This window comes from Bombus vancouverensis, unplaced genomic scaffold (assembly GCF_051014615.1).
Source record: "Bombus vancouverensis nearcticus unplaced genomic scaffold, iyBomVanc1_principal scaffold0031, whole genome shotgun sequence".
Classification (NCBI taxonomy): domain Eukaryota; kingdom Metazoa; phylum Arthropoda; class Insecta; order Hymenoptera; family Apidae; genus Bombus; species Bombus vancouverensis.
The window spans coordinates 833,491-853,091 of NW_027468922.1; the positions used below are offsets into that span (position 1 = coordinate 833,491).

Below are 19,601 nucleotides of genomic sequence, written 5' to 3' on the forward strand. Positions count from 1 at the left end.
GCGTCTCCGCAGTACATGTTCGGCTAGCCCGAGGGCCCGTTATAAATCTTAAGGTTTAGTTAACTAAAGTCCTTCAAACAGACAAACAGTCTTTGTCCCAACTACGGGAAGATAGGGGAGACATATTTTTCAACGAGCGGCGTCTCCCACTAGCAACTTTCCCTCGAGGGCGGCTAGCATCTTTTTCTAACCACCGATATGGAGATTGACCAATTAGCAGCAACGCCAATTTCCCGTACTTTCTGAACGGAGGCTTTTCTCGACGAACCCGATGATCTCGTATCCTTAGACACACCCCATTATAGTTTTCCTCTGTGGCATCATCGGGACGGGAAAGGCATTCTCGCTCGCGATCTCATTGATGAAAGGGGTAACTATTTACGATCAGTGAATATTACGCGTCCGACTTTGATTTTGTGAGTACGTTCATCTATCATCCCGTCGACCGCGGATTCGTTATTGAACCTAGGATCATTGTCATCAGTTTCTCGAGTACCTAACTACCACGGTTACTTGTCCGGTTCTGTAATAATCGTATTTGCACTAGTCAATGTCTTCTCTATTGCATAACGACAACGTGTAACCCAAACGAAGATTCGTTTCACGCCCCTAACCCTAATTCTAATGTAAACCCGACATATATAATAATTCTATATTGAAAAAAATATGAAATTAACATGATATATACATTACTACATAAGTTATATATAAAACATGTATATTATACCCTTGCCTACTGACTGATATGAATTTCTTTCGGTCTCGAATGCGTTAAAAGAGAGCGCAAAGAAGTCGAAATTACTTATTGTAATTAGTAAAACGACCTGAGGGGCAGACAGATACAAGAAAGAAGGAATATTATATTAGCGGCATTTTTGTTGCCATTATATAGGGTTTCGATCGCATAATTAATCAGTATCAACTTACCAGTCTTTAACGGAAGGACAAAAAGGAGAGCAGACGGCACACAGACCGCAATCATGATCATTTTCAAGTAGAATCTCAAACTGCCGTACATCTTCGAAAACTTCGTTAGTCGTAAGGGATCAAAGGATGATGTCCGCGCTGCGGAAAATAGATGAGAAGCGGCTATTTCAACAACCACCGTGTAGGTACTGCACTAGCCAGAAGTATCTGCGACAGAAATCAGAATACACTCGTTTTCGCATGGTTGGATCAATTTCGCGTGGTACTAACCTGATTGAACCTAACGCGGGATAATTGCTCAACTCACGACTTTAACCAGCCCGCTTGATTCTCTGTAAATGCTTGAAATTGACGCTTGGATTCTTTCCAGATTAACTAGCTTTGCCCCTCCCTCCCTTTATCAATTTTCTTAGATCGACTTAGACTGCCACAACATATTATCTTTCTTCTTTTCTTTTCTTTCCTTTTCTTTTCTTTTGATCTTTTAAAGCCCTAAATCGCTGGCTATTTTGTATACTATATATTTTGTACACTCAATTACTCTGTAAGTCATAAGTACATATGTTTTACAACGTTATTTGTCGTACTTCAGTTAAACCCCAGAAAAGCCAGAAATATATTTTCAGCATATTTTAACGCGCCCCTGGCAAAGATCTCAAAAACGAGTTGCGGCACAATTTAAAGCGACAAATAGCATCGCGGGTCTCGTTGTGGTAACACACGGTTCGCCAGTTTTTTTTTCTTTTTTTTTTTTGATATCGGTGACTGCCATATTCTCTTGAGTTTCCAAATCGTAAAGAATCTTTCCCCAGGGATGGGTCAACTGTGTATGTCCCCATGCGACGTAACTTGCTTAAGGAACACGAGCCGGTGATATGCAGGCAACGTATAATTGATTATCATTCGCTCTGAAACGCTGAAGTAATGACCAGTGCAGTGGTCCAGTGGTCATATTGAATGCCGCTGGATATATCAGCATTTGGCAACCTAACCCAGAGAAGCAGGAAATATGAAGCCACCGAATACCAATTAACTTCGTAGTTGCACGGTTCACATTCCATCATTTCTGAATATGCGAGGACAGTCCTCTTATTGTGCTTTTAATTCTTTTATTTGTTTCATTTTCAGCAAATATACTGGTTTTTTAAATTAAGCTTCTTTTTATACAGAGTTACAGATTATATTAATTTTATATAGAATATATTTAAGAAAGATATTTAATTTTTTGCTAGTTAAGTATTGATCGATTAAGTTACTGTACCTTTGTTCCGATAAATGCGTGCCATTTCCTCGAATCTAATATCATAGCAAATGCCAATACCTATTTTGCAGCCCTTCACATCGAACGTCGTTAGGGAGTTACCAGGACTGAGTGAATCACTCTCTCGAAAAGTAATCTTATTAGGAATGTCGATGTCGAATAGATGTACCTAATAACATAAAAATGTAGTCGCTAATTCTATTGCTGCAACTTTTGTAATTTAATATCAAAGTTACCAACTCCTAAACTTTAATTATTTTTTATTTAATAACTGACAGCGTTTTTATCACTTTCTTTTATTAAAAAATCTTATCATTTAATAATGTTTAAAAAGGAGAAAAAATAAGTATTTTCGTATTTGAAAAATTTATATTACACATTACAACAAAAATGGGCGTTTCCCGCATCATAACGTATTTTATAAACCGTAAATTATTGAATTGGTTATAGTATACGTATGTACATATGTATATTCCTAAATTATTCCTAGATAGAGTCACTTTCTTCACCCCAATATTTTCAAATTCAAAGCCATAAATGAATATATTACTTACCTTTCGGTGTCTTGCTATCAAAGTTCCATCGGGACCCCAAATAGTACAGGTATTGTACAATTTATCGCCCTCTATTTCAGGCATCGTACCACCAACTACATAGATGTTGTTTTCTTTAGCTGCGTTCGATGAAGCAACGCTCGTTTCACCATCAGGAATACTCTCGGCGTATTTTGGAAAGTACTCTGCATTGCAATATTTCAATTAATGAAAAATAACTGTCTTTTGTTCCAACCATAAATTAAATTGAAATGTTTGTCAGTTTTTTATTTTCTAAATTATTAAAATAACTAAGTTTTATATTTCGACTTAATTAAATATGCACTTACTTAGCTAATAGTATATATAATAAATTGTTTCTATAGGTTCAAAATGAAAAATGAATATTTAGAAATATTTAATTACGACAATGCTATTTGTGTTAGCATCAGTGGCTTGTTACTCAACGACTTTGCTAGTACTTTTTGAAACATAAAGTTAGTTTTCAATTAACACTTATACTAGAGGCGGAATTATAAATGCAAAATAATTGATAATACTAATTTATAAGTACCTAATTATTAGTATCTTAAAAAATATATTTATACAAAAATCACGATAATCATGTAAATGGGGAAATCCTATATTCTCGAATCAATTCACAATTTATTTTGTATATTAATTAGATTTGTGACGGATGAAAAGAGAGAGAGAGAGTTGTGCGTTTCGTCCTGGGACTACCGGTGGACTCGTCAGTAAGGCTATGCCCGGTAGTCCCTGCCTTAGACGTAGAGGGAGTCTCGCTAGGTGCGGTATTTATATCAATCGCTCGTATATTCGACCGCTAGCGAGTTAGACAGACAGACTCGTTGTCGTCGTAGCCCTCTAGTGTTGGCGGTTGGTACCCGCGGATCGCCCGGGAGGTGTTGCGCCGCGTTGATGCCTCGACCTGTCGGCGTCCTGTTGATACCGATCCACCACAGATTCCGCGCTCATCAGTACGTACTCACTGGCGACATCGAGAAAATGTATCGGCAATTCCTCGTACGACCAGAGGATCGGAAATATCAAAGGATATTATGGCGCAGCGCGAGTGGAGAAACAGGAACATATGAGCTTAACACCGTAATACTCTTATCATAGAAATAGAAGCAGTCCTCAATTCCCGCCCGCTAACTTCTATCTCCACCGATCCAAATGATCTCCTAGCCCTCACTCCCGGACATTTCCTCATTGGCGATTTATTAATGTGCTTACGTGATCGAGATTTCAGGGACATTCCATCGAACCGACTCTCCAAATGGCAGCATATCCAACAGCTTAAACAACATTTTTGGAACCGCTGGCATAAGGAGTATTTGAACGAGCTAACCAACCGCAATAAATGGAGCAAGGGTGGACACAGCATCCAAAAGGGCACAATCGTCATCCTCAGAGAGGACAACGTTCCCTCCATGCATTGGCCTCTGGGCCGAGTTATCAAGGTTCATCCAGGCGCCGATGGTGTTGTCACGTAAAATAACAAAATAAAAAAGGAATTTGAGGTAAAAAATAAAAAAAAGAAAACTTTATTTTTTTTCTAACATCAATACACTTTACAATCTACTTCCGAACTCTAGGCGTGACTTTCTAAGACTGACTCTTATGATTTTACTTTCGATCGGATCCGATTACTTTCTTTTGTCATCCCTCAACATCCCCACCGTCCATGCATTTGCTAGGCGTCCGCGATCGTTGCCACGTGCTCTTTCTTCTAGAACCTTCAGTGGAAGGACCGTTGGGATGTTGATGGTTCATTAGGCACTTCAGCGATATACATTGTCACCGAGTGCCGCCACATCTTTATCTCTATCGTCAGTCCGTCGGATTTGAAGTATGCCGGTCGTGACACACGCGAAAAGTGACTGACCAAAAAAGAACTGAATGTTTTGACGACATTAAGAAACTGCAGCCTTGTATTTCAGCAATATCATACCAGCAATAACAAATTTTGAGAAATATCTTTATGTTCTATTCCTGTGGCATACTTTGGATAACGCTAATCCCGGCGACACACTAAATTTTGAAATCCATACGACTGATTCTACAGAAGCGGGGATTCTACAGCAGCGATTTCGCTTGCACAGTTGTTCATTTAATTTGTGAATTGTAAGAAACCTCAAGTATGTCAGAGGACATAGTGATATTGCTACAAAAGCGACTAGACAAATAGAGAGCTACATGTGATTTTATCGTATTTTTTTAACCCTTTCGCTTCGGCAATCCAGTCCGCCGAAGTACTGTCACTGAACGGAAACGCGCGCCAGAAATACGCACAGTGTGCGTGGCTACTGTATATACGTTTTCCTAAGTCTTAAATAATAATAATTCTTGTAAGAACCGTATACGAAATATCGTTTCACTGTCAATGGATTTAGTAGATTTTTTAGCATGAAACAATATACGATTTTGATGTTGTTTCAACAACGAGTAACTTAAAGAAGTGATTAATCCAATATATCAATAAAATCAAGGGAAAATGTTCTGTCGCTAACGAAAAAATATATTAATGACCACAGATAGCATTTGTATATGCATCATTTTTGTCAAATTTTGTCTTCAAAACACAACTTTGGACAATACAAGAACTAGATATTAAGTTTTTAATGTTTTTAATATTCCTATTTTATCTACTTTTGCTAAAATACATTAAACACATTTCAATACTAAACTAAAGATCTTTAAACTTAAAAATGACTTTTGCTTATTCCCATGTCACAAACAATTGGCTTTAATAATTATCGATCAATACTCTCTTATTCGTAAGCACATCAGCATATTCGATCCATGCAAATTCACGTAAAATGTTACTACTTCCTGCCTTTCGTTACATGTATCTTAATAAATTGTATCTTATTAAATCTTAATAAATATGAGTCTTAATAAAAAGAAGTTACTTTTTACGTAGACCAAACCTAGTTCTATTATTAAGCGCGTAAGCAGATAAGATGAAGATCAAATAGAGGCAAAGCTAAAAAATAACGACTATATATTTTCATGTTTCAGCGTTGAAAACTTATGTGGGTGAAACGCTAGAATTGACTGGAGTTCTTCGACAAGAAATGGGCACTTGTCTTTGCATATACAGCAACAATGTGCCTCCGACAGTCAGCAAACGTTACTCTCTACAAGTTCACTGTATGTATTATTAAGCGCTTATCATAGAGTTATTATACAAATATATTTGCAATTATCATTCTTATATATTATACAAGGTGAATCAGAACACGTGGAAAATATGGCAGAGGTTGATTCTGAATACTGAAATAAGAAGAAAATTTTATATAACATAATATGCCTAATATGACCATACGTTCCGCTTATAGCTTATTTTGCGATGCTAAACATTACACAGATGAACGATTTCTTGGAAAATAGATAAATCGTGCCGGCCTTATTTCCGGACCAATACGCTCTTCGGATCCGAATCCGTTCGATTATTAAATACGGGGACGTTTAAAATCTCTTACTTATAAAACGTTAGTTGACGTGACGATCAAAATTTTCGACAAATTCGTGTAAGCTGTTCGAACAAGATGGACGATCTATGACGCGACGCATTCGCGTTTCCGTAGAAACTGGAACTGGTCGATTCGAGTAATTTTTCTAAAGATAGGTAAGAAAGTACTGTGACACAAAGCAAGCGTCTACTCGAAAACGTTTATACGAAATTTTCTTCTTATTTTAATGCGCTGAATCAGCCCCTGCTTGCCTGGAAGCCGTACTTTCCACATGTCTCGAACTCTATCATACCGATCCACTAGGTAAACAAAATAAAAGCCTGCCAAGCACTGTGGCGGCACGGGCCACGGAACTTTTCAACGGCTCCGGATGCAAAGCGCGACGCCGCCAAAGCGCAACACCGACGTGCCCAATGTACCATCGATATCTTCACACTCTTTCCGCCGAATTCTCGGAAGAGCATACACGTGCCAGCACTGGACTACGATATCGATGGGCTACGAAGGGAAGAATCTGCGCGATCCGAAACAAAAGCACAGGCAGTCTGTCTTACGCCATTAAATGTGTAACTCCTCGGTACTATTTGCATAGCAACGCGTCGAATGATCTCTCGGTGTCTATCGTTATTTGTTAGTTGTTACCAGTTGTCTGTTAAGTGTAATTGTTAATTGTTAATTGTTAACTCTGATTGTTGATTAGTTCTAAATAAACTATTGTTCGTTAAAAACACCAAGAGTAGTTCCTTACGCACCTATCACCATACCACCTCAGCACGAACGCCGTATAGATTGTTTTCACCTGTTCGATTCGTGCTAGATTTGACTAAAATACTCATGCGAAGTTATTGAAAATATAAAATCCGAATTAACATCCAGTTTTCAACAACCTGTCTAAAGATACCGCTCACAAACATGCTATCATTTCTTGAAACAAATATATAAGATTTATTTACGTTATCAATTTTGTCGTGTGTCGAAATACAGCCCACTCAAAACATTCTATGGACCAAACGAAAAAATTGTTGACATTGATTGTCAACAAGTCCTACAAACTAGGATCTTTCATATTTCTTTCGCTTTTGATAATTAGGCACAACCTCCCGCTAGCCGATGAGTCATTCTGCTATATTTGGCTTATCCTTTGTTATTATACAAATTACTGCCATTGTTCACGGCTGATCTACTAATTCGTTTGGTGACTAGACACTACGTTAGATATTTTAATCAAATAAACTCATAATTGTATCGATAAAATACTTCCTATCAGTACAATATATGATCTAAAATTTAAACATCCTGCTTCAGGGCGACATATCCAGTGAATTAACGGCGCCTGAACAATCCCTTAAAACGGGTAAATCTATAACTTTATTATCTAATTACAACCTAATATCCACAAACTGATCAACATAATTTCACTATGCCCAAAAAGAATCGCCTTGCAAATGATATCGATATTTACGACATTTCTTTGCTATATTAATATAGTATTATTTGTTACAGATCCAGACCACCGACCTCGACCAGGGCTATCAAAATTCGCCTTCGTCATGGCCAATAACCAATATAATATTAACTACGATAGAAACTGTCATTGTTAATTTAACACTAGCTATCGCTGCTATAATACGAATAGCCTGTATACATATTAAATAATCTGTAATAAATAACTTATTATTTTTAAATACACCCTGTCTTATATATCTACACCTTCCTTTGTCTTACGTCCACCTTGACCTACGCATTGTCACGTAAAATTCGTGATAAAAAAGGATTTTTGCAATCCACTAGCGATAAAAAGTTCGCGTACAAGGTAAATAGCGGGCAAAAGAACGGTATAAAGCATAGAGTGTAGAGTATAGTAGCATCGCAGAAAAAGAAAAATCAACAGCTTGCTCGGTCATTGCGCAGCAACAGATCGAGCAACGATACAAATGATCATGGAAGTGCGTTTCTGCTTCCCGGTCTGTTCGAACTATGACGATTTGTCTTTCTGATCTTTCCGACTCGACCGTTGCACCGTTCACTCGACCATCGACCATAAATTGTTTCGAATTTTCTAGAGAACGGACACTTGAAACTACGTGCTTGCGGTACATTCGATAGCCAGAACAGAGGGATCCTTCGTGAGCCTGTTTTCGTCCTGCGAGACGAGCAAATTATTAGAAATTTCCTGATGCAATTGTACGCGGTTTTATGCAACTTTGATTATACACGTGAACGATATTTGGCACAGAGGAGTAACATTTTCGGGGTAACATTTGCGCACTAATAGGTTCCCACGTAGCTAAAATAAAGCAAAAGTTGCGCGAAATTAACGGATGACAATTGAGAAATTTCTTGGGTGATCTACGTTTATTACGAAATGGTTGGATGCGAGAATCGATATCTGGTAGCATCTAAGTTGTCCGAGAGAGTTTCACGATAAAGGAACAGATCTCTGCCGATACTCTCTATCCGACTATCGTAGCAGATTTGCGTACATTTGCAAGGTTCTCCAAATTAATACAAATTTCTAACTACCGTAACATCGAGATATTATACATCGTAAGGCAAAGTTAAGGAGAGTGGCGATGACCTCGGAAACGCGAAAAATATCTCAGAAGATAGAATTTTGGTGGCGCGAAGGACAAATGTTCGTGATGGTTTTTGCCAATAGCGATTCTGATTCTCCCTTGACGTGTCTGCTCGGCGCCACTTCCGGCATCGTGACAACCACCGTAAGCCCTAGGACACCCTTACAGCCTCCTTTACATCGCATATGCCCTTCTCGCTGTTGATGAAAATCCAATTTGTGAAATTAGACGTTTGCTCGCTTTGAGACAAAGTAAACCGCGTTTCTCACAGGTGTTCGGCAGATGGCGATGATGAGATATATAGTGCAACAAAGTGAAATTTTACGCGCGTAAATCTAACAGGATTATAATGTAACAGAAGCACAACGAAGAGGAAACTTGTGATGAAAAAGGAAGAATATATTACCAACGAAACTCTTTTGCTCCATTTTCTTTCGTAGAATTATATTTCACTTGCGAGTATTATAGCAGGTCTGCCTTTGATACAAAAATCATAAAAAGTTTACGTATCTGCACGTATATTTACGCTGTATGAACGACACTCGAGTATTACACGCATGCATTGTCGACAAATAGATCCACGTTCGAGATAAGAGTTCCTCTTTGATACTTTCTTATGGTATAAATAACGAGAAATTATCAGGAAGTATGTTACAGTGAAACTGCTCGTACTTCGTTACTTTTACTCGCATGTATGACACCTACAACGATATTCTTTGTTGAATCAATAAATAAAAGCGCTCCCCAGCGTACATACAAGACTAGATCTTGAAATATAAGAATCGACGTAACAATAAGACTAAAAAAGTTCGAAATGAAAATAATTCGCCGAAACGGCAAAAAGAGAATACCTGACACAAAAATAACGATACGGTAAATCAGCGTCCCGTTTTAATTTTCATCGATCAGTCGTCCAGCAAGCGAGATGTGTCAAGCAGCAACGGCGACAAGGTAACAGAGACGAAATATTATCGAGTTAACGCACGCGAAGTGGTCGCAGGAATGGCTGACGGATGCGAGAGTGTAATGCACTTACGTCACGCGAATTTCAGACGAAACAACTGGTGGTGTAACGAAAACTTAGCGTCGCAACCGAATGTGCTAAATTTAAAATGGATGGCTGTTGACCGAAAGAAAAATGCTCAACGATACGGTGCCGCCGTTTGTTCTCTTACAAGATTGAACGTCCACGGTCGACCCATTTACCAGACCCTCCTCGTTACACGAAGAGACGAAATCACCAGTGCTATTTAATCGTGCGAATTATATCACGCGTATCTCGCGAATTATTACACGACGGTGATAATAAGGCAAATCTAATAAAATTTACTTCTCATTAAAAAGTCGTACCAAAACAATTATTTATTAATTGGTTTATTTATTAATTCTTAAGAAGATACATATAAATAAGAAAAAATGGTAAAATTTGATTAGTATAATAAAAGTAATATATGCCTATGATCATTCTAAAATATAAAAAGTGAAATAGTCTTACGTTCATTGGTATATTTTAAGAACACATACATCTTTTAACGATAGTTGCAATGTAACATCATTTTTATATTACACGCAAGGTATGGCAAGTATTCCTGCTCTAAGGCACAATTTGAAATCAACAACATTCAGTTTAACAAATTATAACTTCTATTCGTTTTCCATCATGGAATAACGCGGTGGTGTCTTCCATATTGCACTGGACGTGCGTTGTAATCTACTCCTATCTATATTTTCAAACATTTCAGTTAAATCTGGTGTGCACATTCTTCTATCAAAGAATTTATAGACTGCTTTCTTCGGAATTTATCGTTGCATTGCAAGTTCATTTTCGCGTATGTATGCTAAAATTGATAAAAATTCGAGTACTCCATGCATTATAATGTTTATTAACTCATTAAGTAAAACAACACTTACATTGCGCCTAATGTGGAATTGTACGCCTTGGTCTGGCTTCATTGTCCGATGTGTCGTCGTCAGGTTTACTGTGCAAAACAGAAGTGGACCTTACTGTTTGGAGCTATATTTTGGATAAAATATCGAATGAATAATAGCTTGTGTTTTTATAACAGAAGAATACTTTGATACTGTTTGTAATGTTACCTGCGATGTCATCATCTGAGTCTCCTTCTTTTGTTTCGCTAATAAGATTTTTTTTGCTTTTTCGACAGATCTTCGTGTCAGTTTTTGAACAATGGCTTTTTCTGAAATTTTTTCTTTTTCAAAGGCCTCGATTCTCCTTCTTACGGGCACATTTTTCTTCATTTCATTTTGAATGTCCTGTTTCGTCATGTTTCTATTAGACATTTCCCTTTCACGGGATGGCTCATCTTCTGCGAATAATTCTTCGAACTCGGTGAGTCCAATCGCTTGATTCAGCTGCTGAACCTCCTCCTGCAGAGTTATTGGCGACCGTGATGTAAATTTAGGTTCATTATTTTTTCCTATACTACTAGCCAAGTTTTTATTAATTACTACCGTTTCGTTTGATTTTATTGGTGATAAAGGTTCTACAATTGCGGTAGCGTCCATCATCTTCTGCGTATAAGTAGAATTGATGTCCATCGTGGAATTCATAAGAGGAGTAAATTTCTCAAGTGCATCCTCGCACATTGAAGGATCTTCAATATCATTTCTTGCTGATGGAATTACTGTATCATCAATAATATTAGAATATTTACCCTTCGTGTTTTCACTCCGTGAAAAAGTTCTCTTTATATTACTATCTCTTGTTGTCATTGAAGACTTTAATGGTTCAATCCTTTCTGGCTGTTTTGCATCTTCTTTTGAAATTGTTTCGCTTAAAACATTCTTTTTTGTTTTACTATGTTTTGTAGGACCTTTTGTGTTTTTTTTCATCTGAACTACTTCTAGCACTTTCCTTTTTTTTTAGGTCGGCCTCCACGTTTCCTCTAAAAATTTAGAATATATTTAACAACGTTATAGTAGTATTTATATACACAATGTACATACAATTGTATAAGCAATTAGATTTTGACGCATTAATTAACCGATATCGAACATTATTGGGTACTACATATAAGGGTTAGTATTGATTAGTAACATAAGATATGGGGTAAGATTAAAAGTATTAAATTTCATCATAATATGACACAAACATTTACATTACTGTCATCATCAAGAGTTAGCCTTCGTAATTTTGTAACAAGTGACATTGACTGCTGCTTTTTAATATTAATTGCAGCTTTTATTGCAGCCTTTCTTTTTGTTCGGTCAATTGTTGTTTCCAGCACATCCCCAGTTTTTACATCTTTATTTTCTGTTTTATCATGTACTGCTGAATCTGTTACTGTATTGTCAGTATTGATAATATCATTTTCTGGGATAGTCTCTTTACGACGATAACCTTTTTTCTTCAAAACTTTCGGCCTCTTTGTAGTTGAAGGGCCAGGGACTGATTGTGGTATTTCAGCAATTAAACCATGTAAATAATCCAGAGTGTCTTCAAGCTGGTTGTTAACATATTTTTTAACATCCAAGGAATAATTATGTATATTCGATATATCTTTGGTAATCATTTCTTTAATCTCCTTCTTTGATCCAGTATCCATATTTAAAATCTACGAATAAATGATATATATTTAATATATACATTAAACTATACTTTTTAATAATACATACCATAATTTAATATTATGGTTGAAATTATGACCTATATAGCAATTAATACATACACATGTGTTTAGTTCTATTAACTTAGAAGCACATGTAAATTAAAAAAAAATATATATATATGAAACAATAATAAAATAATGAAGTAACATTGAGAATAGAATCTAGTTTAATTACACATATATACCCTTTTAATAATTCCGTTCTTATAAATTTTATTAAATTTACAGTGAAGCTTACAATTACACTAATGCCAATGAATATTAACGTATGCGTTTATTATTACACTAAATAACAATGAAAGTAATGCAATGAAAAATACAATATACCTTAATGGAAATAAAATAAGTAAATAGCGAAGTATTTATTAATATTATTATATAGCATTATATTATATTATTATAATATTTATTAATATTTACTTACCTTTTACGTTTGCACAAAAACTATAAAATTTTAAATATAAAGAGAGATTTATAACAGAGATAAAGCAAGTCACAGAAATTAGTGTCTTTCAATGGCAAAAATGCGTTAAAGGAAGTGAAACGATAATCTCCGTCTCGCGTCACAAGCGGAACTGTGTCAGTTTTGCTCCTTGAAAGTACACGTAGCGGTACATGAGCTAGAGAACATTTCAAATCATGTTGTTGTTTATTTGCTTCGGAGTATCAAGATCGTGAGGACATACATAATATATTAATAAATAAACTCCGGGCAAAACAATGTCGCCGTTACGTTACCGTCGAACCGTCGAACAAAGACGAATTTGAATTCTCCGACTCTCCCCCGATCTGTTTATACTATACCAGTTTAAACGGACGCAATCGTAAAGAGTTCACGAGAGTTATGGATCAGTATCTACGAGTATCTACCGTCTTTGCGAACATTATCTATAATTATTTATTTAATCATTTGAAAATATACTTGAAGGTTTCAACAACGAGCAATCTTGTCTAATAAATCTCACGATCAACCATCCTCTACACACAAGTCCTCTGAAAACATAACGACTTTTCAGTTCAATTTGAATCGTTGCGTTCAACGCCATCAGGGTGTCCTGCATAACGCGGGCATCCGACTAGGTGCTGATACCACATACAAGAACAAGTCGAATATGTGAAATAAAGCTTTTTAGCTTAAGGTCCCGTTTTGAAAAAAATACAGTTTGAACATGTTCGGTTGGCAATTGGCTTAATACAAATTTTTACAAAATTTTACGCGATTTATTTTTACAAAATTTGTTAAAATTGATTAAGAAGTTACTTTCAAGAAGTAATATTTACATAATTGTAAATTGAACCCTATGTTTAACAAAATTAGGCATTCTTAAGTATTTGTTATTGTAAATTACTATTATGCTTCGCCAAGTGTGATTGGCGATTTCTGGAACACAGCGTCCATCGATGTCTTCAATGAAAGAACATAAGTTTAATAACCTAACTGTTCGCGATCTGTTCGCGAATTATTGTATTGTATTATAAATTATGTGGCATCATGATATCATAAGGAATACAAGTCACTATGATTTCTTCGTACTATTTCACAGATGGAGTGTGCAAATTTGACTTTACAATGAACAAAGTCAAACGTGACAATGACAAAATTGTATGTGGCAAAACTGGATACCTCAATGTTATACAGTGTGTCAAGAAAGTGTTTGTTGTCATCTTATGTCTTTGGGAGGTAATTCTACACCTTCGGATTTGCGAAGATCTGTTGAAAAAGAGGATCACAAAATTGACCTCGAGCATTCTATTGCACGTATTGCGTGTTTGTGCGCGTATTTATCCATCGATGTATTGCAAAGAACAGTTTGTCCAATAGGGGTTTCACACGCAGCAGTGGGAAAAATAATACTCTCACCCTGAGAGAATTGACCGGCGAGGGCGCGGCAGAGGCCATGGAAGCGCTTCGGTGAGGCGCGCTAGGTCCGTCGCGCCCCCCGGTGGGGTGCAAACTTAGGCGCTGGCAACTCAGCGCCCCGGGGCAACAAATCAGCCCGGCAGGGGAACCGGACTGTCTGGCACGGCGGCTCCGGCGACGAGGCGCGGTGTGACGTGGCCGCATATCGCTCCATTAGGGGGTGCATTGAGCGCGGGGGGGGGGTGTATCCCTCACACCAGTTCCCGGGCCCCTCTAGATCGCTGCCGGGACGGTCATCATGGAGGTTTTAGTCCGTTGGCGTCCGCCACTACCACGCCGCTTTTTCCCAGAAGCGACCTGGTGTCCTCCACGTTAATAAAAAAAAAAAAAAAAAAAAGTGGGAAAAATAATACGCCAAAAAGGTGTACGTTATAAGGTTCGCCGTGTGCGAAATTATGTCGTTTGACGAATATTCGATGGTTAGCCGCTAAGAAAATTATAACGCAATCCTTGGAAATATCTTGTTTACGGATGAGAGCGATTCTTCCGATAGCAATATTCTCGATCGTCAGACTGCCAAGATTTAGGCTTGTGAAAGTTCTCACATTATGATACAATGATACAGAGATTCAAGCAGGCTCGAGCAAGTTAGATTTATTCCACAGCTCGCTTTAACGTGTAGATAAAATCAATTTGAAAATGGAATAGATATCATATGTTCGCGAGCAGCCAGAAAACAACACTGACGTTATTTCGTATCGCATCTGACTTTAAAAACGAACATAAAATGAAAATAAACGGTTTTTCATACAAAAATGCATACTTGTTACGATGCATCGTGAGTAGCAGAGTAACGCATATGTTCGTGTATTACAGCATGAACGTATTAATGAATAAATAATATATATATATTAAATTAAAATTTTTAATATTTTTATAATTTAATAATGATAATAATTACTATATTTATATAAGTATTATAAATAAAATATTTATAATAATATTATTAATATCTTTTTATTAGAACTAAAAATATAATTTAAAAATTTTTAATATTTTTATAATTTAATAATTATATTTATTTAAATATTATAAATAAAATATTTATAGTAATATTATTAATATTTTTTTTATTAATATTAAAAATACAATCTTAAAATTTTTAATATTTTTAATTTTATAATATCATTAATATTTTTTATTTATATTAATATATAATTGAAATTTTTGATATTTTATAATTTAATATATATATATCATAAATAAAAAATTTTTAAATTATATATTATACAATTTATATTATAGTAATTTCCATTTTTTCAAAATAAAAAAAATTGTATATTAAACAATTTAAAAATAAAGGGTAGAATATTTAAGTATTAATATTTTATAATTTAATTTTATAGATAATTAAATATTTATAGTAATATTATTATTTTTTATTAATATTTTAAAATATTATATATATATATATATATATGTCGGGTTTACATTAGAATTAGGGTTAGGGGCGTAAAACGAATCTTCGTTTGGGTTACACGTTATCGTTATGCAATAGAGAAGACATTGACTAGTGCAAATACGATTATTATAGAACCGGACAAGTAACCGTGGTAGTTAGGTACTCGAGAAACTAATGACAATGATCCTAGGTTCAATAACGAATCCGCGGTCGACGGGATGATAGATGAACGTACTCACAAAATCTAAGTCGGACGCGTAATATTCACTGGTCGTAAAGAGTTACTCCTTTCATCAATGAGATCGCGAGCGAGAATGTCTTTCCCGTCCCGATCATGCCACAGAGGAAAACTATAATAGGGTGTGTCTAAGGACACGAGATCATCGGATTCGTCGAGAAAAGCCTTCGTTCAGAAAGTAAGGGAAATTGGCGTTGCTGCTAATTGCTCAATCTCCATATCGGTGGTTAGAAAAAGATGCTAGCCGCCCTCGAGGGAAAGTTGCTAGTGGGAGACGCCGCTCGTTGAAAAATATGTCTCTCCTATCTTCCCGTCGTTGGGACAAAGACTGTTTGTCTGTTTGAAGGACTTTAGTTAACTAAACCTTAAGATTTATAACGAGCCCTCGAGCTAGCCGAACATGTACTGCGGAGACGCATCGACATCTGGCAATCATCTTACTCGAAGAATAGGGTCTGCATGTGGCGAGCCACAGGACATAAACCGTTGGAATGTTTACTGTCGCGTGTCGCCACGAATATTTCTTTTAAGGAGAGCTATAGAATTACTCCATACCTTTGTTAGACAAAGCGTTCATCCCGTGACCGCGGCTACGTTCGGCGACTGACTGTCGCCTCGAGCCCAAGCTCATTATCACGACTCTCGAACAATTACAATCGGGTTGAATAACTACAATCGTTCAATTACAGCTATAGTAGACTCTAGGTTACAATGTTGCGGGATTATCCAAAATTCCAAAGGCTCCGGTGTTCTTTCATCTCCGACACGGCCTTCCTGACTATCACACGTCCTCGTGTGTAACTAAAATATCGTGTTTTCTTACATTAGATTCAACTGACATTATTTACGATTTAACTAAATGTCCAAGTAAGTCAAGGGTCCAGTGCAATAACAAAGTTTCGTTCGGAGGTTTGACAACAGAAAAATAAAAGATAATAGGAATTTGTAATGTTGTAATTTGTATTCAAAGTGTTAGGTGCGTTCTGTGAGTCGCCAGTCAGACCGTAATGACACAACAGATCATTTTCGATTTCGTACACTGGTGAACCTCAGTTTGTTGGATCATATTGCCACGTTGGGTGCATTACACCCAGAAAGTACATAAACCCACTCAACGGGTTACAACCAAAAGCACATCAACCCACTCAACGGGTTACAACAAAAAGCACATCAACCCACTCAACGGGTTACAACAAAAAGCACATCAACCCACTCATCGTGTTACAACAAAAAGCACATCAACCCACTCAACGGGTTACAACAAAAAGCACATCAACCCACTCAACGGGTTACAACAAAAAGCACATCAACCCACTCAACGGGTTACAACAAAAAGCACATCAACCCACTCAACGGGTTACAACAGAAAGCACATCAACCCACTCAACGGGTTACAACAAAAAGCACGTAAACCCACTCAACGGTTTAAAACAAAAAGCACGTAAACCCACTCAACGGTTTACAACAAAAGGCACGTAAACCCACTCAACGGTTTACAACAAAAGGCACGTAAACCCACTCAACGGTTTACAACAAAAAGCACGTAAACGCACTCAACGGTTTACAACAAAAAGCATATAAAACCACTCGGTGTATTACTATGACCACAACGCAGTGTTAATGATCCTCTGAGGTCCGTGTACTTTCATCGTTATTATCACCGCCGTTGTCATCACCGCAGACGTCTAACTCAGCAGGGACGCAACCTTCTGGCATTTTTCTCAGTCTGTCGTGTCTGTCCTTATATGATCGTTTGCCGTCTAAGGTTTTTAGGGTATATCTATCTCCTTCCAAAGTCTCTGCTATTACGAATGGACCCCTGAATTTCGGATCTAACTTCGTCTGGTTTCTTTCCTCGTTTTTGCGTAATACGAAATCGCCAAGGTTGAACCTAACTATTTTAGCTTTGTTTTCGTCGAACCTATCCTTATCGTATTTGGCGCTTGCTTCTATATTCTTTATCGCCTGCTGTCTTATATGGGAGATATTTACTTCTCTTTCTTCGATATTGTCGGGTAGGGATAAGCCGTAGGGTCTCGCTGTTTTACCGATTAGTAGTTCCAACGGGCTTGACTTAGTCACGCGGTTGGTGGTACAATTTAAGGCCAGTTGTATTTCCCCGACCGCGTCTTGCCAGGACCGCCAGTTGGTTTCTATTGTTGTGAACATGTTTTTTTTTAGCGTACTCATAATACGCTCTACCTGTCCGTTGGCCCTACTAGCTCCGGTCGCAATTAAATGGAATTTAATGTATTTATCTTGACAAAAGTCTGGAAATTCTTTGCCCGTAAAACATCTTCCCTGATCCGCTATTATCCGGCAGGGACTGCCGAATAAAAATATAGTACTTAAGTGCTTTAACGGTACTAAGGAAATCTACTTTACGAGTATGATGCAGATATGCGAATTTAGTGAAGACGTCGACCAAAACAATGACATACTCTTTCGAACCACTTTTACCGCTTAGTTTGCCCGTTATGTCCACGTGAACTGTATGCCAAGGTATGCTGGTCTTAGGTATAGGATGTAATTCAGCTTGTATTTTACCTGAACTGGCCTTCGAAACTTGACAAGCGTGACAGTTCTCTACGAATTGGCGAACATACTCCGCCATTCCTTCGAACCAGTAACACTCGCACAGTTTCTCAAGCGTTTTATCCCAACCTAAGTGCATAATTGACTGTTGCACATGGTTAATAACAGATCATCTAAAACCTCTGGGGACAATGGACAAGCAGAGAGTTCTGCCTTTTCTCTGTATTTTACGATGAAGGGTACCGGACCGTAACTCATACGTATTCGCGACGTCTTCCGCGAGCTCTTCATTCTGTAATTTATTGACGATCCCAGAAATTTGGGAGTCGCGACGTTATTCCACTAATAGCTAGTCTTCGGAGATTTCGGTCAGATTGATTTCCTTCTCTATGACTTCGTTGATCCAAGTCTACGGGATTTCGCGAGACAAAATTTACGTGAGCCATTCGTTTACCTTCCCGGTACAGAATGTCAAAAGTAAAAGTTTGTAAGTAAGCCCACCACCTGTAAACCCTGTCATTTAAATTTACCTTACTACTGGATGCCTTCAAAGGATTACAATCGGAGACGACAAGAAATTCTCGTCCGTGGAGATAATGACGGAAATGCTTGACGGCGTTCACAACTGCTAACGTTTCTAGTTCGTAAGAATGATACCTAGATTCCGCAGGGCTACTTCTTATACTGTAATATTCTATTACTCTATTTTTACCTTCAATCTTGTGCATTAAAATAACCTCATATCCATCCGAACTAGCGTCGATACGAAGTTCTATCGGGTAGTTCGGGTCAAATACCATTAACACCGGCGCGTCGGTCAGGGCGGAAATTACCTTTTGCCTTATTTTCCCATGCCTATCTGTCCAAGTCATGTTTTTATTATCGGAAGTAAGCGCATACAAGGGTTTCATTACCCGTGAAAATTTAGGGACGAATTTTCGGAAATAAAGGGCTAAACCCATGAACTGCCTGAGCTGTGTGACGGTCGTTGACGCAGGTAAAGAACTCAAGGCGTGCATTTTACCCGGATTGGGACGAACTTCTCCGTCGTAAATTACATATTCCAAATAGAGTACCGA

General features: G+C 37.3%; 1 protein-coding gene across 1 annotated transcript; it reads right to left on the reverse strand.

Moving 5' to 3' along the window:
- Positions 1-1,517: 1,517 nt before the first annotated feature.
- Positions 1,518-12,255, reverse strand: LOC117163170 (uncharacterized). The gene is made up of 6 exons (XM_076626805.1): positions 11,911-12,255; positions 11,270-11,703; positions 10,895-11,185; positions 10,709-10,811; positions 2,743-2,927; positions 1,518-2,357 (listed from the first exon to the last, which is right to left on the reverse strand). Exons 2-4 carry the CDS (start codon positions 11,648-11,650, stop codon positions 10,716-10,718), a joined length of 768 nt encoding a protein of 255 aa, XP_076482920.1. The 5' UTR covers positions 11,651-11,703; positions 11,911-12,255; the 3' UTR covers positions 1,518-2,357; positions 2,743-2,927; positions 10,709-10,715.
- Between the last annotated feature and the right edge of the window lie 7,346 nt (positions 12,256-19,601).

Bases quoted from the DNA above. Each gene is read 5' to 3' on its own strand.
- LOC117163170 (XM_076626805.1), bottom strand. From the start codon at position 11,650: ATGAAAAAAAACACAAAAGGTCCTACAAAACATAGTAAAACAAAAAAG. The intron at 11,186-11,269 runs GTAGTAATTAAT...ATAACTCTGCAG, and splicing joins CAATAAAATCAAACGAAACG to GAGGAGGTTCAGCAGCTGAA. The intron at 10,812-10,894 runs GTAACATTACAA...TCCAAAATATAG, and splicing joins CTCAGATGATGACATCGCAG to CTCCAAACAGTAAGGTCCAC.